Source organism: Salmo salar, chromosome 13, assembly GCF_965601325.2.
Source record: "Salmo salar chromosome 13, fSalSal1, whole genome shotgun sequence".
NCBI lineage: Eukaryota > Metazoa > Chordata > Actinopteri > Salmoniformes > Salmonidae > Salmo > Salmo salar.
The window spans coordinates 67204879-67232206 of NC_138303.1; the positions used below are offsets into that span (position 1 = coordinate 67204879).

At 41.3% G+C, this 27328-nt stretch overlaps 1 protein-coding gene across 2 annotated transcripts in view; it reads left to right on the plus strand.

Moving 5' to 3' along the window:
- The first annotated feature begins 2442 nt into the window (after window positions 1-2442).
- The window catches only part of LOC106567574 (ubiquitin carboxyl-terminal hydrolase 2), a 51761-nt gene continuing 26875 nt past the window's right edge, over window positions 2443-27328 (plus strand). The window contains exons 1-3 of one of the 2 annotated variants that reach the window (XM_014137047.3): window positions 2443-2636; window positions 2847-2880; window positions 3442-4039. In XM_014137047.3, the coding sequence (XP_013992522.1) occupies window positions 3497-4039 (543 nt within the window). In that variant the 5' untranslated portion in view covers window positions 2443-2636; window positions 2847-2880; window positions 3442-3496. The remainder of the gene's footprint in view (window positions 2637-2846; window positions 2881-3441; window positions 4040-27328) is intronic. The other variant, XM_014137049.3, reaches the window with a different exon arrangement.

The window sequence follows — 27328 nt, forward strand, 5'->3', positions numbered from 1 at the left end:
TTCTCGCTATACACCAAGTCACTAGGCTCTGTCATATCCTCACATGGTCTCTCCTATCATTGCTATGCAGACGACACACAATTAATCTTCTCCTTTCCCCCTTCTGATAACCAGGCGGCGAATCGCATCTCTGCATGTCTGTCAGACATATCAGTGTGGATGACGGATCACCAGCTCAAGCTGAACCTCGGCAAGACGGAGCTGCTCTTCCTCCCGGGGAAGGACTGCCCCTTCCATGATCTCGCCATCACGGTTGACAACTCCCTTGTGTCCTCCTCCCAGAGTGCTAAGAACCTTGGCGTGATCCTGGACAACACCCTGTCGTTCTCCACTAACATCAAGGCGGTGACCCGATCCTGTAGGTTCATGCTCTACAACATTTGCAGAGTACGACCCTGCCTCACACAGGAAGCGGCGCAGGTCCTAATCCAGGCACTTGTCATCTCCCGTCTGGATTACTGCAACTCGCTGTTGGCTGGGCTCCCTGCCTGTGCCATTAAACCCCTACAACTCATCCAGAACGCCGCAGCCCGTCTGGTGTTCAACCTTCCCAAGTTCTCTCACGTCACCCCGCTCCTCCGCTCTCTCCACTGGCTTCCAGTTGAAGCTCGCATCCGCTACAAGACCATGGTGATTGCCTACGGAGCTGTGAAGGGAACGGCACCTCCATACCTTCAGGCTCTGATCAGGCCCTACACCCAAACAAGGGCACTGCGTTCATCCACCACTGGCCTGCTGGCCCCCCTACCTCTGAGGAAGCACAGTTCCCGCTCAGCCCAGTCAAAACTGTTCGCTGCTCTGGCACCCCAATGGTGGAACAAGCTCCCTCACGACGCCAGGACAGCGGAGTCAATCACCACCTTCCGGAGACACCTGAAACCCCACCTCTTTAAGGAATACCTAGGATAGGATAAAGTAATCCTTCTAACCCCCCCCCCCCCCCCTAAAAGATTTAGATGCACTATTGTAAAGTGGTTGTTCCACTGGATATCATAAGGTGAATGCACCATTTTGTAAGTCGCTCTGGATAAGAGCGTCTGCTAAATGACTTAAATGTAAATGTAAATGTATGGCGTTGTGCTGACTTCAACGTTGTGAACAGAGCGCCCCATGGTGGCGTTTGGGTTATGATATGGGCAAGCATAAGCTACGGACAATGAACACAATTGCATTTTATAGATGGCAATTTGAATGCACAGAGATACCGTGCCATTCATGTTTCAGCATGATAATGTCACAAGGATATGTACACAATTCCTGGAAGTGGAAAATGTCCCAGTTCTTCCATGGCCTGCATACTCACCAGACATGTCACCCATTGAGCATATTTGGTATGCTCTGGATCAACAACAAAAAATGGTATAAAGAAGTATTTAGTGTTTTAAAAATACAAATTACAGTATTTTGAAAATGCAAAATACAAGATGAAGTGTAGTTCAAACCAGTGTCAAACTACATAATACTCAGAAGTAATTAAAATACGTATTTCAAATACATGTATCAGAAATATTGCCCATCTCTGGCTGCCTCAGACCACTGTTAGAACAGCTAACTGGGTCGTTAGATGCTTTTTTTGCCCTCCCATGTCATGTAAACACAGAAGATCTCCAATAAACAAAGAATCACATGGTTTATCCACCTCTCTGTTAACACAGATAACTTCAGAACAAAGTTGACTACAAATACAATTGAAACAAACAAGAGACGTATAAAAAAAATGCTTCAAATTAAAACCGAGATGACTGCATTAAATAATAAATACAGTAGGCGATAGGCCTTTTTCAATCATATTGAAATACATTTAATGTTCAATCAACTGAGTATTTTACTACTTGTATAGGTTACTGTCTGTAATTTGTCTCAATATATTTCATGTGTAGCCTAACAAGTGGGCAATGATGTGCCAAATCTTGATTTAGTGCATTATTATAGTGGGTGTAAGCATTGTAATATTTGCAACAATAGGTGATATCTTTCTAGCAGCTGATCCTTCGTCATTTTTGTGGAATAATTCTAATGCTAAACTAAGATTTGAATGAAGAAAGCTGATACGAGAGCAGCAGTGTTTTGGGGAAATAGGGTGCTTGCATAGTGTCGCCAGCGATAAGGATAGCAGACTGCACAATAAATAACGAATATTGGTATCCATCTAGATGTTACCGTGATACAATCTACTCAATTGGGAGAACATGAATGGCAACAACACCGGAACACAGTGTCCTCCTTAGTTGTCACAACCCTATGTCAAAACACTCGTAAACCTAAATTCAATCGCTGTCGGGAAACCGGGCACAGAACAGTATGCAGAAACACAGGGCTAGATAAGAGAAGTAGATGAATAGGGCCACACTAGTACCATAGGTGGCACTGTAAGCACCTTAAGTTGGTTGCGATCGGCCAATACAAATTTGAAGAAGAAGAAAAAGAAGAAGACGAAATAGACCTTACCTACCTGTTACATCCATTCATGCTCTGTACACTGCGCGCAAGGACATTGCAACTTTATCTCTATCTGGATTGAAAGTGGAATATAGAAATATATAATGTGCAGATATAGTTAAGGGCAAAATAAATGTTGGTTTGACATCGACACAGAAGATACATGTTTTGGACACTCCAGAAAAGTGCCTTCGAAGGTGAGAGGTAACATACTTCTATATAGCATACTGTACAGTAATAGCTCATTGCGATGATGTAACGTTAACTGGCTTAGAGTAAATCGAACGTTGGTTACCGACTGGATTTAAACCTGGTTCCATGTAGAAGGACATTGGTGAACAAGACAACTACTGTTGCTATGGTACTTTTTACCCCCTCCAATTGAGGCTTTCTTTCTTGTCTTTCAGATTGTTTATAGCAACGACATGACTACAGCAACAGGTGTTTGTTTTGAGTTTATTTGATTAATGCATTAGTAAGATTCACATTGGCAGCCAGTGGATTTCCTTGTCATCCTTGTAACGTTATTTATGTAGCCTATCAAATATGCACATTTGTGCCTACCAACATAACAAGGTTCTCATAACATCGCATTGGTTGTCTTGAATATCATAACCAGAGGGGTGACACAGAGACGTTCATATTCTGTGTGTGTGTGTGTGTGTGTGTGTGTGTGTGTGTGTTTGTGTAATGCATGCACGCATCTGTAATGTATCGGTGTGTGTGTGCATATGAGTGTGTGCACGTGATCTGTTTTTGTATCATGTTCTTCATTCTCCTTTAGGGGCAGCCTATGTGTGTGTCAGTGAGATTCGGCCTTGTCTGTGTGTGTGTAGCACGTAAAGTGTGTATCTTCCACCTGTATCCAATACACATCTGTTCAACACAGCAGATCTGATTTTAGATGGAAGCTGGCAGCTCTATTGGCTGCATCTTAAGGGGGGTCCAACTCCTTTACCTCAGACCATTACTTGATGCTCTTCCTTCCTTGCTCTCTTCCAGTCTGCGTATCCATCCCTGGTGTATCATTCCCTGTGGCTGACCTCTCTGCTCCAGCATGTCTCGAGTGTCCTCCACCCCCAGGTACAGCCCCAGCTCCAACCCCCTGAGCTACTACAGCGCTTACGAGCCCACCATGAGCTACCCCCGTAGGGGATCAGAGCTTCTCCACCTCCCGTTCCCATCTTCCTCCATGTACGCCATCTCCACCTCCAGGAACCTGGGCCTCACCAGCCCCAGCCACAACCACAGAGGGCCAGAGAGGGGGAGAGCCCAGGTACCCCTCCCCAGGATCGAGGTCCCCCAGGCATGTCGGCGCAGTGAAAGCTTCAGCCGAGCCCTGGGGGCCACCAACAAATGGCGGCCGGTTGGGGAGCGTATTAACACCAATGGGGGTAGTAGGGGTCTCTCACCGACTTGTTCGGCGTACCTTATGGTGTCCACCTCGCCCTTGTCCCGCCGGCATCGCTTGGTCAGCCAGTCGGCCCTCACCCAGGACCTGGCCTCCATGGGGCTGTCGGACCAGCAGCCCTGCCCTGCCATCAGAGGACGGAGTCCAGCCAGAGCTGACTACTATGGCTTTCCCTACTGGGTCTCTGAGGTGAGTTAGTGGGACGGAAGTACTGTACATACTCTATGCATAGTTCTATACATAATTCTATGCATAGTTGAATGGTGGGTGAAGGAGAGTGAGTGAGACATACTGATACCATTATTCGTAAAAAAAAAAAAAAAAAACGTATGTACTGTGAGAGGCTGAGCTGATCTGTAGTTGATTCATAGTGATTTCAAAGGTAGACTCAGCAATATGACGTACAGTTGAAGTCGGAAGTTTACATACACCTTAGCCAAATACATTTAAACTCAGTTTTTCACAATTCCTGACATGTAATCCTAGTAAACATTCCTTGTCTTTGGTCAGTTAGGATCACCACTTTATTTTAAGTATGTGAAATGTCAGAATAATAGTAGAGAGTGATTTATTTCAGCTTTTATTGCTTTCATCACATTCCCAGTAGGTCAGAAGTTTACATACACTCAATTAGTATTTGGTAGCATTGCCTTTAAATTGTTTAACTTGGGTCAAATGTTTTTGGTAGCCTTCCACAAGCTTCCAACAATAAGTTAGGTGAATTTTGTCCCATTCCTCCTGACAGAGCTGGTGTAACTGAGTCAGGTTTGTAGGCCTCCTTGTTCGCACACTCTTTTTCAGTTCTGCCCACACATTTTCTATGGGATTGAGGTCAGGGCTTTGTGATGGCCACTCCAATACCTTGACTTTGTTGTCCTTAAGCCATTTTGCCACAACTTTGGAAGTATGCTTGGGGTCATTGCCCATTTGGAAGACCCATTTGCGACCAAGCTTTAACTTCCTGACTGATGTCTTGAGATATTGCTTCAATATATCCACATAATTTTCCTCCCTCATGATGCCATCTATTTTGTGAAGTGCACCAGTCCCTCCTGCAGCAAAGCACCCCCACAACATGATGCTGCCACCCCCGTGCTTCACGGTTGGGATGATGTTCTTCGGCTTGCAAGCCTCCCCCTTTTTCCTCCAAACATAACGATGGTCATTATGGGCAAACAGTTCTATTTTGTTTTCATCAGACCAGAGGACATTTCTCCAAAAAGTACAATCTTTGTCCCCATGTGCAGTTGCAAACCGTAGTCTAGCTTTTTTATGGCGGTTTTGGAGCAGTGGCTACCACACTGTGACCCACTGGAATTGTGATACAGTGAATTATAAGTGAAATAATCTGTCTGTAAACAATTGTTGGAAAAGTTACTTGTCATGCACAATGTAGATGTCCTAACTGACTTGCCAAAACTATAGTTTGTTAACAAGAAATTTGTGGAGTGGTTGAAAAACTAGTTTTAATGACTCCAACCTAAGTGTACGTAAACTTCCGACTTCAACTGTAGATTCCGTAAACAGCAATAGTGGGTCAATTTCCACAACAACTACGAGTGTGTAAGCACAAGGCTCAACTTCAGCTGTTTTGGTTCTTTGACTACCATGCTGTGACAGCGTGAAGTAAACCTTTGCACATGCACAGATACTGTGTGTGACTATTAGGACAAGTCTTGCATCTCGCCAATCTCAATATCTGCAGTGCTGCTCGTGGCAATGTGATTTAGCTGAGTTTACATTTAAAGGTGCATATCAGCTGCAGATAAAGATAGCTATATGACTTGGATGTTCCATGGTGGCATTGGTTACATAGGTTACTAGCTTTGCTTGCCAGGTCTCTGGGGCCGTGTTTTAATTTGACAGTGCATGCAGATTTAGTATTCTGATCATAGAGTTATGTTCAAGGAATTCCGAACACGTCATGCTTCTACACCTATATTTAAATGTGTGTCCGGATTCCCTATTCCTGCGCTATATTCAAATGCCAGGCTAAATATGATAATAACACAACAACAGCTGATGGCAGTAGCTATCTAGCCAGCTAACCTCTGTAGCTAGCAAGCAATGCTAAAGTGATTGCAAACTGGTTAGCATAACTCTAGCCAAACAAAAAAAAGAATTCCCGAAATATTAGCCAGCTGGCTAGCATTTATGAGGCCAGCAAACACATTCCTCACACACTAGGAATGTATTTCCTCTAACGTTAGAATAAAAAGATAGTTTAGTGATTAGAGCGTTGGACTAGTAACCAGAAGGTTGCAAGATCGAATCCCCGAGCTGACAAGGTCAAAATCTGGCATTCTGCCCCTGAACAAGGCAGTTAACCCACTGTTCCTAGGCTGTCATTGAAAATAACAATTTGTTCTTAACTGACTAGCTTAGTTAAATAAAGGTGCCTCTCGGTCCCAAAACACAAGTTTTCTGGAGACTTGTGGGAGGAGTCCTGATGACGTCGCCCACTGTATGCGCTTTCGGTAACCTGATTGCGTCCAGACTGAGGAGAAATCCGACCACCTTCTGAAGTGGTCAGCCAGATCTGAACACAACACCTGTCTTTTCAATGTGGTCTTCATATTCTGATAGCAGAAGTCGCATGTAAGTGTCAAGTGTAGACACGACCTAGGCTCTCAAGACACAGGGCTGGTGGTAAAAGCACACAAGGACATTGAGGTGAAATAATTTCAGTATTTGTTCAGTACTCACTGTAGACCACTTGATGGCATCCTTGCCTATGTCCAACAGAGGGCAAAGAAATACTATCTTTGACAATATAGTACCAAAGTGGTAGAGACTAGAGAGCACTGAACAACTTGAAACCTTCACACAAAACCTTCATTGACACAAACGTAATACTTTGAGTTATGTGCATTTGCGCATGTCTCTCAAGTTAGGATTCAACCCTGCATTCTAAGACACAGCAGGTTTTGATGACTGTTCAGCCACATATTTAAAAATCTCCTGAAAAGAATTACAGTCAATTGCATTTTTATTCACCTCACTGTCAGCAATTGTACTCACTGGGGAGGTGCCACTACTATGAGAATGACAAGACTGAGATCCATATGTAGGCATTCAGCCTCTGCCATAACCAAACTCACTTATTAGTCATCATAGATTGTATTTATTCTGGGTTTTATACAGTCTTTTCAATGTTTCAGTGAAATGAGTTGTGACCTTTATATCCTAAATAAGTTTAGTTGGTTTCAAATAATTAAAAGAAATGGAAGGGAGGACTGGCCTTATTCGTAGTAATGATGGGGGAAAAAAATCTATAGTTACATCGGGATATTATCTGTGATGATATATTTTAATGTGTTGACAATATTGCAATATTTTTTCTTCATAGCTTGTCATCCATCTTTTTTTGAAAGATAGAGAGCCTATTTGTTTTCAGCCATTTTATTTCCATGACTGATCAAAACTCATTTTCTCATGGCTCTCTTGCCCCTCTGCAGCAGACAGACATATGGTGAGCAATATGTTTGGACCATGGAATCGTAATAAAATCCCAGTATTGAATAGCGATACATATAGAATCGTGAGAACCGCAATACATATCGTATCGGCACCTAAGTATCGTGATAATATCGTATCGTGAGGTCCCTGGCAATTCCCAGTCCTAATTCCCATTTACAACACCATGTCTTAGCCTTTTCCATTTGGTTTTATTGAATGTATGATTTAGCCTTGATAGGAGGATTTAGTGGTAAAAGATAGGTTGATGAGCATCATGGGTCAATAGATGGGTAAACACTAAATGCCCCCCAAAAAAAACCACTAATGTAAGAGGTGGAAGAAGTCAAACCACAAAATAAGGTGCGTCTACATCATTGGTTATTGAGTGTATGTTTGTTTCTCAGTTTCATCATCCTAGATGAGAGTAGACTTATGACTATCCATATCTTCCGAGTGGCGAATGTGAGTCATGTAGCCTGATCTACTGATGTGCTGTCTTGTTTGTTTGCCAGGGTGATGATGCCTCACCTAGCAATAGTATGGTAGGTTTCCCTAGAAGGACTTTTCCCACAGAGGCTTCCCTGGAATCGTGGATATGTCCTGAATGGCACCTTATTCCCTATATAGCGCACTATTCACCAGGGCTCTGGTCAAAATAAAAGGAATAGGGTGCCATTTGAGATGGAGACCATGTGATGTATTGAGTAATACCAGGAATATTAGTCATGACTTTGGTGTTATTTCTCTCTGATGTGAGCCGAGAGAGAGTGGGTGTGATATTTCAGAGTGTATGCCTGTGGTTGAGAATGTCTTTTCAATTCTGTGAATAAGAGGTTGACCGATTATGATTTTTCAACACCGATACCGATTTATTGGGAGACCAAAAAAAGCCGATACCAATTAATCAGCCGATTAAAAATAAAAAATAAAAAAAATAATTGTAAAAAAACATTTCAAACTAAAAAAAAAAACGTTTGATTTATTTATTTGTAATAATGACAATACTGAATGAACACTTATTTTAACTTAATATAAAACATCAATAAAATCAATTTAGCCTCAAATAACTAATGCAACATGTTCAATTTGGTTTAAATAATGCAAAAAACAAAGTGTTGGAGAAGAAAGTAAAAGTGCAATATGTGCCATGTAGGAAAGCTAACGTTTAAGTTCCTTACTCAGAACATGAGAACATATGAAAGCTGGTGGTTTCTTTTAACATGAGAGTTCAATATTCCCAGGTAAGAAGTTTTAGGTTGTAGCTATTATAGGAATTATAGGACTATTTCTCTCTATACCATTTGTATTTCATATACCTTTGACTATTGGATGTTCTTATAGGCACTTTAGTATTGCCAGTGTAACAGTATAGCTTCCGTCCCTCTCCTCACCCCTACCTGGGCTCGAACCAGAAACACATCGACAACAGCCACCCTCGAAGCATCGTTACCCATCACTCCACAAAAGCCGCAGAGCAAGGGGAACAACTACTCCAAGTCTCAGAGCGAGTGACGTCACCGATTGAAACGCTATTAGCGCGCACCCTGCTAACTAGCTAGCCATTTCACATCGGTTACACCAGCCTAATCTCGGGAGTTGATAGGCTTGGAGTCATAAACAGCTCAATGCTTGAAGAATTGCGAAGAGCTGCTGGCAAAAGCACGAACGTGCTGTTTGAATGAATGCTTACGAGCCTGCTGCTGCCTACCATCGCTCAGTCAGACTGCTCTATCAAATATCAAATCATAGACTTAATTATAACATAATAACACACAGAAATACGAGCCTTTGGTCATTTTTTTATTTTACCGTTATTTTACCAGGTAAGTTGACTGAGAACACATTCTCATGTACAGCAACGACCTGGGGAATAGTTTCAGGGGAGAGGAGGGGGATGAATGAGCCAATTGTAAGCTGAGGATGATTAGGTGGCCGTGATGATATGAGGGCCAGATTGGGAATTTAGCCAGGACACCGGGGTTAACACCCCTACTCTTACGATAAGTGCAATGGGATCTTTAATGACCTCAGAGTCAGTGTCACTGCCCTGAGGCATTGGGATATTTAATTAATATGGTCGAATCCGGAAGCTATCATTTCAAAAACAAAACGTTTATTCTTTCAGTGAAATACGGAACCGTTCCGTATTTTATCTAACGGGTGGCATCCCTAAGTCTAAATATTGCTGTTACATTGTACAACCTTCAATGTTATGTCATAATTATGTACAATTCTGGCAAATTAATTACGGTCTTTGTTAGGAATAAATGGACTTCACACAGTTCGCAACGAGCCAGGCGGCCCAAACTGCTGCATATACCCTGATTGCTTGCACGGGACGCAAGAGAAGTGACACAATTTCCCTAATTATAAGAAATTCATGTTAGCAGGGAATATTAACTAAATATGCAGGTTTAAAAATATATACTTGTGTATTGATTTTAAAGAAAGGCATTGATGTTTATGGTTAGGTGCAACGACAGTGCTAAATCATGACCCGTTTGGCGACGTAGGCTGTGATTCGAGGAGAAATGAACAGGCACCGCATCAATTATATGCAACGCAGGACACACTAGATAAACTAGTAATATCATCAACCATGTGTAGTTAACTAGTGATTATGTGAAGATTGATTGTTTTTTATAAGTTTAATGCTAGCTAGCAACTTACCTTGGCTTCTTGCTGCCCTCGCGTAACAGGTAGTCAGCCTGCCATGCAGGCTCCTCGTGGAGTGCAATGTAAGGCTAGGTTAGAGCGTTGGACTAACAAGGTAAAAATCTGTCGTTCTGCCCCTGAACAAGGCAGTTCACCCACCGTTACTAGGCCGTCATTGAAAATAAGAATGTGTTCTTAATTGACTTGCCTAGTTAAATAAAGGTGTAAAAAAAAATACCGATTTCCGATTGTTATGAAAACTTGAATTCGTCCCTAATTAATCGGCCATTCCGATTAATCGGTCGACCTCTACTGTGAATGTATTCTAATGTATACGTAGGTTTGTTTGTGTCAATATTATTGTGTGTGTGTGGAAGTTTGCATTTCAGTTTTATGGCTTACATAACATGTGCAGTACCGGTCAAAAGTTTTAGAACACCTACTCATTTAAGGGTTTTTCTTTATTTTACTATAATCTACATTGTAGAAAAATAGTGAAGACATCAAAACTATGAAATAACACATGGAATCATGTAGTAACCAAAAAAGTGTTAAATAAATCTAAATATATTTTATTTTTGAGATTCTTCCAAGTAGCCACCCTTTGCCTTGATGACGTCTTTGCACACTCTTGGCATTCTCTCAAGCAGCTTCATTCCAGCTTCCTGGAATGCATGTCAATTAACAACTGTGCCTTCTTAAAAGTTAATTTGTGGAATTTCTTTCCTTCTTAATGCGTTTGAGCAAATCAGTTGTGTTGTGACAATGTAGTGGGGTATACAGAAGATAGCCCTATTTGGTAAAAGACCATATTATGGCAAGAACAGCTCAAGTAAGCAAAGGGTAACAATAGTCCATCATTACTTTAACTTCTTATGGATCAAATCCCGTTAACGGGATCGATTTGACAACATCCGATGAAACTGGAGAGCGCAAAATTCAAAAACAATTATTAAAAATATTTAACTTTCATACATTCACAAGTGCAATACACCAAATGAAAGCCTGACTTCTTGTTAATCTAGCCACCGTGTCAGATTTCAAAAAGGCTTTACGGCGAAAGCAAACGATGCTATTATCTGAGGACAGCACCCCATCAAACAAACACATGACAATCATAATTCAACCCGCCAGGCGCGACACAAAAGTCAGAAATAACGATATAATTCATGCCTTACCTTTGAAGATCTTCTTCTGTTGGCACTCCAATATGTCCCATAAACATCATAAATGGTCCTTTTGTTCGATTAAATTCCGTCGTTATATCTCCAAAATGTCAATTTATTTGGCGCGTTTTATTCAGAAAAACACCGGTTCCAACTCACGCAACATGACTACAAAATATCTAATAAGTTACCTGTAATCTTCATCCAAACATTTCAAACAACTTTCCTAATACAACTTCAGGTATTTTTAAACGTAAATAATCAATCAAATTTAAGACGGGATAAACTGTGTTCAATACAGGACGAAAACAAAGTGGAGCGAGCTTTCAGGATCGCGCGCCCCAACCACAACAGTACACTAGACTCGACCCTCGTTCTGAACAGCAATACTTCTTCATTACTCAAAAGAAAAACATCACCCAATTTCTAAAGACTGTTGACATCCAGTGGAAACGATAGGAACTGCAAGAAAGTGCCTTAGAAATCTAGATACCCATTGAAAACACTGTCACCTCAACAACAAAGAAATCCTGGATGGTTTGTCCTCGGGGTTTCTTCTGCCAAATAAGTTCTGTCATACTCAGACATAATTTTAACAGTTTTAGAAACTTTAGAGTTTTCTATCCACATCTACCAATTATATGCATATCCGAGCTTCTGGGCCTGAGTAGCAGGCAGTTCACTTTGGGCACACTTTTTTTCATCCGGACGTGAAATTAAGACATGAAGGTCAGTCAATGTGGAAAATTTCAAGAACATTTAAAGTTTCTTCAAGTGCAGTTGCAAAAACCATCAAGCGCTATGATGTAACTGTCTCTCATGATGACCGCCACAGGAATGGAAGACCCAGAGTTACCTCTGCTGCAGAGGATAAGTTCATTAGAGTTACCAATCTCAGAAATTGCAGCCCAAAGAAATGCTTCACGGAGTTCAAGTAACAGACACATCTCAACATCAACTGTTCAGAGGAGACTGTGAATCAGGCCTTTGTGGTCGAATTGCTGCAAAGAAACCACTACTAAAGGACACCAATAATAAGAAGAGACTTGCTTGGGCCAAGAAACATGAGCAATGGATGTTAGACCAGTGGCAATTTGTCCTTTGGTCTGGAGTCCAAATTGGAGATTTTTGGTTCTAACCGCTGTGTCTTTGTGAGACGCGGTGTGGGTGATTGGATGATCTCTGCATGTGGATTTCCCACCGTAAAGCATGGAGGAGGTGTTATGATGTGGGGGTGCTTTGCTGGTGACACTGTTGGTGATTTATTTAGAATTCAAGGTACACTTAAACAGCATGGCTACCACAGCATTCTGCAGCAATACGCCATCCCATCTGGTTTGGGCTTAGTGGGACTATAATTTTGTTTTTCAACAGGACAATGACCCAACACACCTCCAGGTGGTGTAAGGGCTATTTTACCAAGAAGGAGAGTGATGGAGTGCTGCATCAGATGACCTGGCCTCCACAATCCTTGACCTCAACCAAATTGAGATGGTATGGGATGAATCAGACTGCAGAGTGAAGGACAAGCAGCCAACAAGTGCTCAGCATATGTGGGAACTCCTTCTAGACTATTGGAAAAGCATTCCAGGTGAAGCTGGTTGAGAGAATGCCAAGAGTGTGCAAAGCTGTCATCAAGGCGAAAGGTGACTATTTGAAGAATCTCAAATATAATGCTATATGTGCTATTTCATAGTTTCGGTGTCTTCACTATTAAAGTAAAAATAAAGAAAAACCCTTGAGTGAGTAGGTGTTCTAAAACTTTTGGCCGGTAGTGTATGTGTGTTCAATTGAATTGTTTTTAATGCATTTCTGTAATGTTTCTTATTTTACAGCCATTCTTGGAAACCTTTATTAGTAATAAGACACATCCTAGCTTTACTGTTTCCAGAGAAACACAGCTCCTCTTCCTTTTCCTTCACTGAGAAGTACTGAGACCATGGGCATGTTCATTAGGCACCAAATAGAAGAAACACGCTGAAATGAACTGTGGGCGCTACTTGGACTTGTCCAATGAGAGAGGCTCATTTACATTTTAAAATGTTTTCAATTGTTTGCCCTAATGAATACGACCCAGGATTTTGTAGGTAATGTAATTGTCCCCAAAATAAATAGTTTCCATGCTAACTTTTTAACAGAAATCTATTCAGTTCCCACCGCTGGCTCTAAAATATCCTTGTTAAATTGATCTTGAATGGAACTCTACCATTTGAGTCTTAGCCTTCCTTACCCAGAAAGCTCTTTCCTGGAGTGACACAGTGATTGTGGAATGCGGTCAGGATAAACTGTCCTGGTATAGTATTTTGGCAAGGTGAGGTGACATCGGGAGGGAGAGAACCGGCAGGTTCAATTGTGTGCCTTGAATCACAACCAGGTTTATCCATGATTTGTGTGTGTGTGATCAAGGACATCTCACTTACGACAGTCATCTACCATCCAATCATACCTGATTCATCATCAAAGTACATGATGGAGTTACGTGGCTGTGGCATTGGACTCTGCCCAGCGCACACTTAATGGCTCTGGGCCACCCAGCAATAAGCTGTTAACTTTACCTGTCTCCCTAATGGTCTGTACAGAGCTGTACGGTTTACAAGGACGCTATCAAATCAAGGCTACAATTGCTGCTGTCCTCTGCGCTTTTCTGTGTCACGCTAGCTATATAGATTGATGTCAGGGCTGATGAGTCCTCCTAGGATGACGGCTTCTAGTCTAACCAGCTCATTCATTGTTACTGTGTCCGTGTGTGTGCGTGACCATTTACCTGCTCTTTGATGTCAATGTCCACCTCTGACAGAAACCAGAGAAACCAGAGACTGGTGAGGTCCATGTGGGTTCTAGCACGTATACAAGGAACTGCCCAGACACCTCAGTCCTCTCGCTGTCCGTCTTTCCTTCTTACAAGGAACCATTTGTGTTTACCTGACTCTTAGAAATAAGGGTACGGTTAGGGTACAAATTGTTTCCTGACGTACAAAAAGATAGATCAAAATACACAATGTACCATCCGAGGTACACATAATGATCTCACATGGTACTGTTCGGTACCTTTCTTTTTAGGTTACATGTGTGGATAATCTAGTATAATGGAACATTTTTGTACCCAATATTTTGAATGTAAAAGGTAGTCATGACATTCTACGGCGAAGGTACATTTCTGTTTTCCAGGGTACAAACATATATTTTGTGAACCCTTAATACTCTCAATACCCACCATAAGGTACAATGATGAACTTTTGCCACTTGAAATTAACTAACGGCTTTGTCACTGTGGTTATATCCTAAAAGGAAGATTTGTACTATAATCATGATCATATTTCCCAGCATGCTGTACTGCAGGTAGATTTTTAGAATTGTTTTCAATATCTGTGTTTTTGCATGTACATTGATTGATTAATCTTATGCTACACAAAGATAAATAACATACATTTTTCTAAACTAATCCAATCAGTTAGTTGGATTTTTTTGCACCTGTTACTGAAATGGTTGTTCCAGTTTCAATGTTTTAGGTAGTCTCCTCATAATGTTCCTAATTCTGGCATTCATTCTGAATGCAGGTTGCGTGCGGGCTAATAAAAATTCCAACTGTTGAATATCCTAGATAGGTTTGCAACTTTTCTAGAAATCTCAGTTGGAAAATTCCTGGAAATGGGAGGGAATAAGCAGGAACTCTGTAAAGTTACAGGAATTTTGCAAACCTACTTGCAGGCCTGATGTGGCCTGTAAACCATGAGTTTCATGGCCACTGTATTGGGGTGAATTTAGGCCTCAAAATAAGGCCTTATGAGATGTAATTTGTCATAAAGAGTTGTATTTTCGGTTGAAAACAAACGAATTGAACAACCATGTCATGGGTGGTAACTACAATTTACTCAAAGGCAAGGCACACAGGGAAATTATATTGGCGGCGTGGCTTAGTGGGTTGCTTTCAGTTAGTTATTTTTGGCCACCTTTGAGTGGAAGTGTTGTACCAGATTTTAAGTGGTCTATGATAGAGGTACATTTTTGCCAGTTACGAGGAACAAGTGGCTCTGTCACTGTGATGGCACTCTATAAAGGCTAAATGTACTTTATCTAAAGGTACGCTTTTGTACTTGTGGCCTAAATGTAAGAAAGGTACTATCTGAGGTATGAACTGGGGTGCAATTATGTTCCTATAAAAAAGGTACAAAGGACGTATCTTACAGGGTACAACTACAGTGACAAGCGTTTGTAGCCCATTAAGAACAAATCTAAACCGTTGTTTCTAGGAGTGTAGTGTTTACTTGGAAATTATCTGGTAACCACTTTATTGCCTCATATTTCCCTGCTTAAATTCCTTTTAAATTGCAGTGGGATTCAGTGAAACAAGTAGGAAATAAACCACTTGGTTTCAGGTAGTTCAACATTTTCTTAATAAGCACTAGAAAGTAACATATTCTTACTCTAACTTTCTATATTGCCTTTGTCTTTCCCTCTCTTTTGCCTCTCTCTGTTTCACACTCTCTCTTATCTCTCTCTCTCTTTCTGTTTCTCCATAAAAAAAATGCTATGAAGCAGGAAGATCATATTAGCAGAGACTGTGTTGCCATGTTCTCTAAGTTGAACTTTATGTCATGAAGTCAAAACTAATAGTTTAGATACATGAGGCGCCCTAAAGCTGCCCTATTGGCTGGCAGCAACGGCACTGACACTCACCAACCAATCAGAACCCCAGGACCACAACCAGCTAATGTTCCACCTTAAAGTGTGGTATTGTGGGAGATGACTTAGTAGCGATAGCGGTAATTGACAGCTGGCTGGGAGCGGAGAGCAGAGTGTGGGTGGTGGTGATGATGTCAGAAGACCCTGTCAGGAACTCTGGGGCTGCGTTTCAAATGGAAACATATTCCCTATATCAAGGTTCCCCAACAGGCGGCCAAGCGTAGTTTTATTTGGCCCCCCAAGTTTTAGTTTTATTTTCCATGAAATTAGTTCCAAGTGATTTTAATTTTGGAAATAGAGAGACATAGAGTGCCTTTAGAACGTATTCACAACCCTTGACATGTTCCACATTTTGTTGTGTTACAGCTTGAATATAAAATTGATTAAATGTTGATTTTTTTTGGTCACTGGCCCCAGAATGTCAAACTGGAAAAAGCAATGAAAAAATGTACATCTGAAATGTCTTGAGTCAATAATTATTCAACCTGTTTGTTATAGCAAGCCGAAATAAGTTAATTAAGGAGTAAAAATGTGCTTAACAAGTCACATAATAAGGTGCATGGACTCACTCTGTGTGCAATAAACGACGAAAAAATAAAAACATGGTGTCGGCTCGTGCACGCGCCCCAGTCTCATTGTTCTCAGATCGACCACTATCCAAATGCGCTACTGTTTTTCAGCCATGGCCTGCAAAGTCATGATTCAACGTTCTGGCGCCTTCTGAGAGCCTATGGGAGCGTTAGAAAATGTCACGTTATGCCAGAGATCCCCTGTTTTGGATAGAGATGATCAAGAAGGCCAAGAAATAGTCAGAGAGAGCGCTTCCTGTTTGGAATCTTCTCAGGTTTTGGCCTGCCAAATGAGTTCTGTTATACTCACAGACACCATTCAAACAGTTTTAGAAACTTTAGGGTGTTTTCTATCCAAATCAAACAATTATATGCATATTCTAGTTACTGGGCAGGAGTAGTAACCAGATTAAATCGGGTACGTTTTTTTTATCCGGCCGTGCAAATACTGCCCCCTATCCCCAACAGGTTAAGGACTGGGGAGTTTTTCAGGATAAAAAATAAATGGAATGGCGCTTAGTACAGGCAAAATCCTAGAGGTAAACATGGTTCAGTCTGCTTTCCACCAGACACTGGGAGATGAATTCATCAGCAGGACAATAACCTAAAACAAAAGGCTAAATCTAGACTGGAGTTGCTTACCAAGAAGACACTGAATATTCCTGAGTGGCCGAGTTACAGTTTTGACTTAAATCTGCTTGAAAATCTATGGCGAGACCTGAAAATGGTTGTCTAGCAATGATCAAAAACCAACTTGACAGAGCTTGCAGAATTTTGACTAGAATGATGGGCAAATGTTGCACAATCCAGGTGTAGAAATCTCCTAGAGATTTACCCAGAAATACAGCTGTAATCGATGCCAAAGGTGCTTCTACAAAGTATTGATTCAGGGATGTGAATACTTATGTAAATGAGAGATTTCTGTATTTTATCTTCAATACATTAGCAAAAATGTCTAAACATGTTTTCACTTTCTCATTATGGGGTATTGTTTGTAGATAACTGAGAAAATTAAATTTATAAAATGTTGAATTCAGGCTGCAACACATCAAAATGTGAAATAATTCAAGGGGTATGAATACTTTCTGAATGCACTGTATGTGATTGTTTACAAATGTAAGCAAGGTTTGAAATTATTGTTTTAGTGAAATATTATCTGTTTGGACTTCTACATTTTGTTATTTATTATGTTTCGGCCCCCCGACCAACCGCTCAAGGAAAAACTTGGCCCGCAGCTGAATCTAGTTGATGATCCCTGTCCTATATAGTGCACTACTTTTTACCAGGGCCCATAGGGATCTGGTCAAAAGTAGTGCACTATATGGGTGGTTGTACAGAAGTGCTGCAAATTGCAGTCCTACCCCCAAACAAACCTATGTAAATAAACAGTCTCCAAACTTTTATTTACATCATGATATGTTCGAATTCAACCCAAGGCAATAAAAAACATTTTTAAAGGTCCCATGCAGCCGTTTTTATCTATCAAACCATTTCTGGTAGGCATGTTGTGTAAATCAAATGATACAAACCCCCCAAAATGTATTTTAATTCCAGGTTGTAAGGCAACAAAATAGAAAAAATGCCAAGTGGGGGTGAATAATTTCGCAAGCCACTGTACTAATCTAATTAGTAGTTTGTTTATTTTTTTAACATCTTTCTAAAATAAATGCTGCCCCAACATTTGAGATCACAACCGAAACACACACATTAAAATACTGTAGAATAATTGTGACTTAAGCCACACCCCAACAAATATCACCAGGTGATGGGATTGCACCGCTCTCCAGCATGACCACATGGTGAATATTCTCTCTCATATATATACATTCATACATACATACATACATACATACATACATACATACATACATACTGTGGCAAAGAAGGGGGTCGAGTGATAAATGGCAGATATGTGAGGGCAGAACTAATAAACGGGCTCTGCCCGATCACTAAAATGGCCACCCCGATCAGAACTACAGATCACAAAATGGCCAACTGCCAAAACTACAATTCCCAGAAGCAAGGGGAACCCTCAGAAGGTGGAGCCGACCCACAGATAAAAGGTCAAGAAAAACCAGGAAGAGAGAGAGAGAGAGAGGGCGGGAAGGATCTATGAACCATAGAGAAAGAGACAATCTACATTGGCTGGATTTACCGTGTACGAGCTGGACTGTTTTGGACTTACCTGTTGGCGTTTAGACCTGGACCTACCGAGAACCAGATTTGTGTACCGAACCCTGCTATCCTTGACCTTACCTGCGGCCTGGGTGGACCAGGACAGCGAAACAAACACACAGGTACTGTCATGTTTGAAATAACTTTCATTCTGGGCTGACTTTGGTGACAGTTTCCCACTTAATTTGTGACAAACGCTCCTAACTTTGAAGAGGTTTGCCACAATACATACATACATATACACATACACACACACAGTTGAAGTCGGAAGTTTACATACACTTCGTTAGGTTTTCAACCACTCCACAAATTTCTTGTTAACAAACTATAGTTTTGGCAAGTCGGTTAGGACATCTACTTTGTGCATGACACAAGTAATTTTTCCAAAATTGTTTACAGACAGATTATTTAACTTATAATTCACTGTATCACAATTCCAGTGGGTCAGAAGTTTACATACACTAAGTTGACTGTGCCTTTAAACAGCTTGGAACATTCCAGAAAATTATGTAATCACTTTAGAAGCTTCTGATAGGCTAATTGACATCATTTGAGTCAATTGGAGGTGTACCTGTGGATGTATTTCAAGGCCTACCTTTAAACTCAGTGCCTCTTTGCTTGACATCATGGGAAAATCAAAAGAAATCAGCCAAGGCCCCAGAAAACAAATTGTAGACCTCCACAAGTTTGGTTCATCCTTGGGTGCAATTTCCAAACGCCCAAAGGTACCACCTTCATCTGTAGAAACAATAGTATGCAAGTATAAACACCATGGGACCACGCAGCCGTCACACCGCTCTGATAAAAAAAAATAGAACTGTTTGGCCATAATGACCATCTTTATGTTTGGAGGAAAAAGGGGGAGGCTTGCAAGCCAAAAAACACCATCCCAACCGTGAAGCACAGGGGTGGCAGCATCATGTTGTGGGGGTACTATGCTGCAGGAGGGACTGGTGCACTTCACAAAATAGATGGCATCATGAAGAGGGAAAATTATGTGGATATATTGAAGCAACATCAAGACTAAAGCTTACTTCCAAAGTTGTGGCAAAATGGCTTAAGGACAACAAAGTCAAGGTATTGGAGTGGCCATCACAAAGCCCTGACTTCAATCCTATAGAAAATGTGTGGGCAGAACGGAAAAAGCATGTGCAAGCAAGGAAGCCTCCAAACCTGACTCAGTTACACCAGCTCTGTCAGGAGGAATGGGCCAAAATTCACCCAACTTATTGTGGGAAGCTTGTGGAAGGCTACCCGAAATGGTTGACCCAAGTTAAACAATTTAAAGGCAATGCTACCAAATACTAATTGAGTGTATGTAAACTTCTGACCCACTGGGAATGTGATGAAAGAAATAAAAGCTGAAATAACTATCTATTATTAGGACATTTCACATTCTTAAAATAAAGTGGTGATCCTAACTGACCTAAGACAAGGAATTTTTACTAGGATTAAATGTCAGGAATTGTGAAACTGAGTTTAAATGTATTTGGCTAAGGTGTATGTAAACTTCAACTGTATATACTGTATTCTACACCATCTACTGTATCTTGCCTATGCCGTTCGGCCATCGCTCATCCATATATTTATATGTACATATTCTTATTCACCCCTTTACATTTGTGTGTATAAGGTAGTCGCTGTGAATTTTAGATCACGTGTTAGATATTACTGCAGTGTTGGAACTAGAAGCACAAGCAGTTCGCTACACTCACATTAACTTCTGCAAACCATGTGTATGTGACCAATAAGATTTGATATAGAAAGAGCCTATAGTGGCCTACACATAATATGGCAGAGTACAACATGGAACTAGAGCATGGACTGTGTACATTCACATATGACTGACACAATGCCACATACGACAAACATTCTGCTTGGCATCAACACGATGTGAAACAAGAGATCTGTTGTTTTACTCCCGCTGAGTCTCATTTCATTGTGTACAAAAGCTCTTGGGTAATGTCCTACACTTTGGCCACAAACTGACCGGGTACCCATGCCCAATGCTGTTGCTGTTCCCAACGTAACGGTGCCACTGTGTCAGTCTTACGTGAATGTACACAGTCCATACTCTAGTTCCATGTTGTACTCATTATGTGTAGGCCACTATAGGCTCTTTCTATACCTACATTGTATTTGAGTCCCCTTTCCTCCACTTCCCCACACAGGTGCATCCACAATGGTGCCCTATACCCTACACAGTGCACTACTTTTGACCAGGACCCCTACACAGTGCACTGCCTTTGACCAGAGATCTATGGGCCCTGGTCAAAAGAAGGGTGCAATGTAGGGAATAGGTTGCAATATCAGACACAGCCAGGGACTTAACACCTTGAGGCCATAAGAAAGTTCAGCTCAGTGGGGGGAAGGACATGTTGGTCAGACCATGTTTACTGTAAGTGAGCCTGTGTTGCTGAAAAGACCAGAGGTACTTTGTCACTTGAATTGCTACATGAAGGGACATTACAGGACATTTTCTATGGCCAACTCCTCAGTGTCTATGTGTGTGCTTGGCCCAGGATGCATGCTCATGAATGAACTCTTCTTTCCTCCACTGTAGGTAGAGCTCTTCCTTCCTCCACTGTAGGTAGAGCTCTTTCTTCCTCCACTGTAGGTAGAGCCCTTTCTTCCTCCACTGTAGGTAGAGCTCTTTCTTCCTCCACTGTAGGTAGAGCCCTTTCTTCCTCCACTGTAGGTAGAGCCCTTTCTTCCTCCACTGTAGGTAGAGCCCTTTCTTCCTCCACTGTAGGTAGAGCCCTTTCTTCCTCCACTGTAGGTAGAGCCCTTTCTTCCTCCACTGTAGGTAGAGCCCTTTCTTCCTCCACTGTAGGTAGAGCCCTTTCTTCCTCCACTGTAGGTAGAGCCCTTTCTTCCTCCACTGTAGGTAGAGCCCTTTCTTCCTCCACTGTAGGTAGAGCCCTTTCTTCCTCCTTTGCTAGGCCTGGTTTGTTTGTTCCATACTTGTGATGTGTGGGTTGTTTTTAAAGATCAAATGCCAGCCAAATTAAAATGGAATTGTTGAGACGAAAACACACTCACGCATGTGAACGCACACACACACACACAAAGATGCAGTAAGTGCACGTTCACCTAGTAACAAGGTGAAGTTATATTTTTTTAGATTTTTCTTTACGTAATATGTAATTGTTGTACTGTATGTGTGTCTATAGTTTTGTTCAATGTTGTTAGTGTATCGAAGTTGTTTTGTCTGAAACATTGTTCCCCCTGCTGCTGTGGACCAGGTCTTTCTTGAAAAATATATTTTATCTCAATGAGAAAAACATGTATAAATGAAGGTTAAATTATTTTTTTAAATAAATAACAAAAAACTATGAGGACAAAAACACACATGCACACAGTGATGCAGGCATGCAACCAGTGACATCGAGTTTGTTCACAGAGTTTGTTGTGGACCTGTTCCGTGGCAGTCTGTGAAACACTGCTCTTGAAGAGATAGTTCACCCAAATTACAATGGACAAGGTATGACAGCAATCCATGCTTTGGTTTTATTTTCCTGGCACTGTTTCCTAATGCTAACGTTTTAGCATTTGTGGCACAAATCCCGTTCAAGTCATGCAACCCATATTAGCATTTTTTTGTGCATCATGTTCAAATCATCCGAAAGTATGTCAAATTGATTGTCACTTCTGTATTTTGGATGTTAAACGGGTGTCCTAAATCTCCCATGGCACGTATTGTAGGGGTGTTAACCCCGGTGTCCTGGCTAAATTCCCAACCTGGCCCCATTTCCATCATGGCCACCTAATCATCACCCTCATTCCTAATTGGCAAATATCACTCCTCACCATGCTAGCTGATGTGTGGTGAGCGTTCTGGCACAAATGGTTGCTGTGCATCACACAGGTGGGTGCCACACATTGGTGGTGGAAGAGGTGAGTTTCACCCCTTACTATGTAAAGGGATTTGAGTACCTCACTTAGTAGAAAGGCGCTATATAAATCCAATCCATTATGAGATGATTTGAACATGATGCGCAAAACATGCTAATATCGGTATCATGACTGGAATGGGATTTGTGCCACAAATGCTAAATTGTTAGCATTTAGAAAATAAGCCAAATGTATTATTTTTATTAACCTTTATTTAACTAGGAAAGTCAGTTAATAACAAATTCTTATTTACAATGACGGCCTACCAAAAGGAAAAAGGCCCCCTGCGGGGACGGCGGCTGGGATTAAAATAAATAAATATAGGACCAAACACACATGACAAGAGAGACAACACTACATAAAGAGAGACTTAAGACAACAACATAGCAAGGCAGCAACACATGACCACACAGCATGGTAGCAACACAACATGACAACAACATGGTAGCAACACAACATGGTAGCAGCAGTGGCGGTTCTAGACCATTTCAACTGGAGGGGCCAGTTACATTAGACGTTATTGTTGTCATATCGTTTTGCATGTGCTACGAAACTGTTGTGTTCCGCATAAAGCCGTCCCTCTAGAAAATGTGTGGGTTAAATTAGTGTTCCGCGTTGCCACTGTCTAATAACGGATGTAAAAAAAGAACGATAGCAAAAATGTGTTGTAAAAATTATTTCATACTCCACATTTAGGGGGGCCACGAGGGGGTCCAAAATTGTTGTCACAGGGGCACAGGCCCACCCAAATGATGTAAATTGAGAAGAGCGTGGGGCCTAGGATTGAGCCTTGGGGTACTCCCTTGGTGACAGGCAGTGGCTGAGACAGAAGATTTTCTGACTTTATACACTGCACTCTTTGAGAGAGGTAGTTAGCAAACCAGGCCAAAGACCCCTCAGAGACACCAATACTCCTTAGCCGACCCACAAGAAAGCAATGGTCTAATTTATCAAAAGCTTTGGCCAAATCAATATAAATAGCAGCACAACATTGCTTAGAATCAAGGGAAATGATGGCATCATTGAGGACCTTTTAAGGAGACAGTGACACATTCATAACCTGAGCGGAAACCAGATTTCATACCTGAGAGAATACTATAGACATCAAGAAAGCCAGTCAGTTGATTATTGACACATTTTTCCAACACTTTTGAATATCAGGGCAAAATAGAAATAGGCCTATAACAGTTAGAGGTGAGTTGGATTGCTGCATGGATTGCTGTCATACCTTGTCCATAGACTGCTTACAGGGTAAAGAAACCAATATGTAATTTGGGTGAGCTATCCCTTTAAATATCTTTGTCTCGCTCCACTCACTCCACTTTCTCATCCATCTCTTTTCGCTCTCATTAATTCCCCCTCTACTTGAACCCCTCCCCTTTCCCTCGTTTTCTCTCAGTCCATTCACCTCTCTCAGCTGCAGTCCAGAGGTGGCGTCCATCCAACACCATGGGTCACATGCCCCCCCCCCCCCCCCCCCCCCAGTGTACTAACACTCCTATTAGCATATGTCAGGCACATGGCCCCAAACAGCAGCTCAATACTCTAACGCTGCCACTTTGGGTGTGTATGTACAGTGCCTTCAGAAACTATTCAGATCCCTTGACTTTTTCCAGCATTTGTTATGTTACAGCCTTATTCCAAAATGGATCAAATCATTTTTGCCCCTCAATCACAATAACCCATAATGACGAAGCAAAAACAAGTTCAGACGTTTTTGCAAATGTATTACAAAAATAAAAAACAGATATACCTTATTTACAGAAGTATTCAGACCCTTTGCTGTGAGACTTGATATTGAGCTCAGGTGCATCCTGTTTACATTAATCATCCTTGAGCTGTTTCTACAACTTGATGGGGAATTATTTGGAAAGGCACACACCTATCTATATAAGGTCCTACAGTTGACAGTGCATGTCAGAGCAAAAACCAAGCCATGAGGTTGAAGGAATTGTCCGTAGAGCTCCGAGACAGGATTGTGTCAAGGCACAGATCTGGGGAAGGGTACCAAAAATGTTTTGCTGCATTTGAAGGTCCCCAAGAACTCAGTGGCTTCCATCATTCTTAAATGGAAAAAGTTTGGAACCACCAAGACTCTTCCTAGAGCTGGCCGCCAGGCCAAACTGAGCAATCGGGGGAGAAGGGCCTTGGTCAGGGAGGTGACCAAGAACCCGATGGTCACTCTGACAGAGCTCCAGAGTTCCTCTGTGGAGATGGGAGAACCTTCCAGAAGGACAACCATCACTGCAGCACTCCACCAATCAGGCCTTTATGGTAGAGTGGCCAGACTCCTCAGTAAAAGGCACAGCCCGCTTGGTCCCGACTCGTTCTCCATGTTTCTTTCATATCAGTATCGGTGTTTAAATGACGTGATATCTCCCTCCAGTTGTTGTTTTTGCTTGCTTGTCTGAATACAACCGCATTGAAGGGTTATAAAGGTTCTTGTATTGTCTCACCAGATCGCACAGACGCTCCTCCAAACTGGACATAGACATAATTGCGCTTAGCAAATCTCAAAATAAAAAGTGCAAAAAAGGAAGCTTGCAAGTAGTAAAAGAAAAGTAGAAGAACGTCCATCTTTTCTGTGTTTATACCAGAAAGAATACCAGAAAAGACGTGATGTAGACATGGGCGGGACTTCCGTTGCAAAACTCACTCAATACTGCCCCTCAGTCTTTGCAAGAAATGATACGTCGGGTCTCAATTTCCAGGTAGGAAAAAAACTGCGTCGAATGACGGCGCGTATTACAAGGATCCGCCCCTTTTGTGACACAAAACTACATTGCAACACTGCGCTACGCTCAGTCGTGCCTGTATGCGTATTGTCTGTAGACCCTTTAAATCTATGGAAGGACGTGAGAAGCATGAGCTTCCTAGGTTTTGTATTGAAATCAGTGTACCCAAAGGAGGACAGAAACTAGCTGTCCTCTGGCTACACCATGGTGCTACCCTACAGAGTGCTGTTGAGGCTACTGGGACCAAAAACTGGTCTTGGCATTTCTAACACACCAGACATTATTTTCCTTGAGGTCCCTATTATTAGCCAGTTAATGATCATTTTGCTCAAATGGGTTTTGCTTCTCTTCACGAAGATTGAATGGGTATGGTCTGAATAAATAACTGCTATAGCCTATCGCTCGTTCTCTCACTTCTTTCAAACTCATAGCGAGTTATTTTGGCTGCTGTATTTAACATTCAGCAAACAATAGCTTGCATTATAGTGTTTCTCAATATAAGTACCTGGGTGTCTAGATTGATGTCCGAAGTTGTTCTTCGTAACGCATATAGAAAATATGACTAAGAAGCTAAGATCCACGATTGTTTTTTTGATATGGAAAGAAATCATGCCTCAGTGTTGACAATTGGAAAAACAACGGTTGTTCAAACAACGGTTCTCCCTGTATTGGTTTTTGGTGGTATTGTTTACATGCATGTGGCAACCTCTGTTTTGAAACCCTTGGACGCATTCTACCATTCCGCAATACATTTTATCACAGGGGACAATTTTCGGACTCGTCATTGTAGTCTGTATAAAAATGTGGGATGGACCTCTCTGTCTGTAAGAAGAGCGCTGCATTCTCTTATTTATTTACAAAGCAATCTTAAAGAAACTCCTTTCATATGCAACTTCATTAATTAAGTTCAGAATCATATGTTACCAAACCCGTTCTCAGGAATGGATAACTCTCAAGATCCCTTCAGTCTCCACAGATTTGGGAAAATCAAGGTTTCAACAAGCTATTCTAGTCTAGCTTTTACTCGGACTCCACAAGAGCTAAAAGAAAATCCTGGTCTTGTAGACTAGACGTAACATAGTAAACAAAAATCCAGGACACTCAAATTAGTATGATATTTTCAGTTTGGTATGGTTACATTAGACAGAAGGTTACTTAAGGCAAAAAAACAATAATAATGAGAATGTCTAGCAAGCTAAAGGTTGCGTGTTCGAATCTCATCACGGACAACTTTAGCATTTTAGCTAATTATTAACTTTAACTACTTTTTAGCTACTTTGCAACTACACTAAATAAAAATCTAAACGCAACATGCAATAATTTCAAAGACTTTACTGAGTTACAGTTCATGTAACGAAATCAGTCAATTTAAATAAATAAATTAGGCCCTAATCTATGGATTTCACATGACTGGGCAGGGGCGCAGCCATGGTTTGGCCTGGGAGGGCATAGGCCAACCCACTTGGGAGCCAGGCCCACCCACTGGGGATCCAGGCCCAGCCAATCAGAATGAGTTTTTCCCAACAAAAGGGCTTTATTACAGACAGAAATGATCTGGAATCAACTCTGGTGGACATTCCTGCAGTCAGCATGCCAATTGCACGCTCCCTCAACTTGAGACATCTGTGGCATTGTGTTATGTGACAAAACTGCACATTTTAGAGTATAATGATCATACTGTTTAATCCGCTTCTTGATATACCACTCCTGTCAGGTGGATGGATTCTCTTGGAAAAGGAGAAATGCTCATTAGTGATGTAAACAAATTTGTGCCAAAAATTTGAGAGAAATAAGCTTTCTGTGCGTATGGAAAATTTAGAGGATCTTTTATTTCAGCTCATAAAACAGGGGACCAACACTTTACATGTTGCGTTTATATTTTTGTTCAGTGTACTTAGCATGTTAGTTAACCCTTCCTTAAACCTTGAACTCCTAACTATAAGCCTAACCTTCACCCTAACCTTAACCCCTAACCTAGCTAATGTTATCCACAACAAATTGTAATTCATAACATATTATATGTATTTTGTAACATAATTTGTAACATATTGTATGATTTGTAATATACAACGTGTCATACGAATTGTAATTCATAACATATTAAATCAATGATGGACATCGACAAATTCATACCAAACGTAA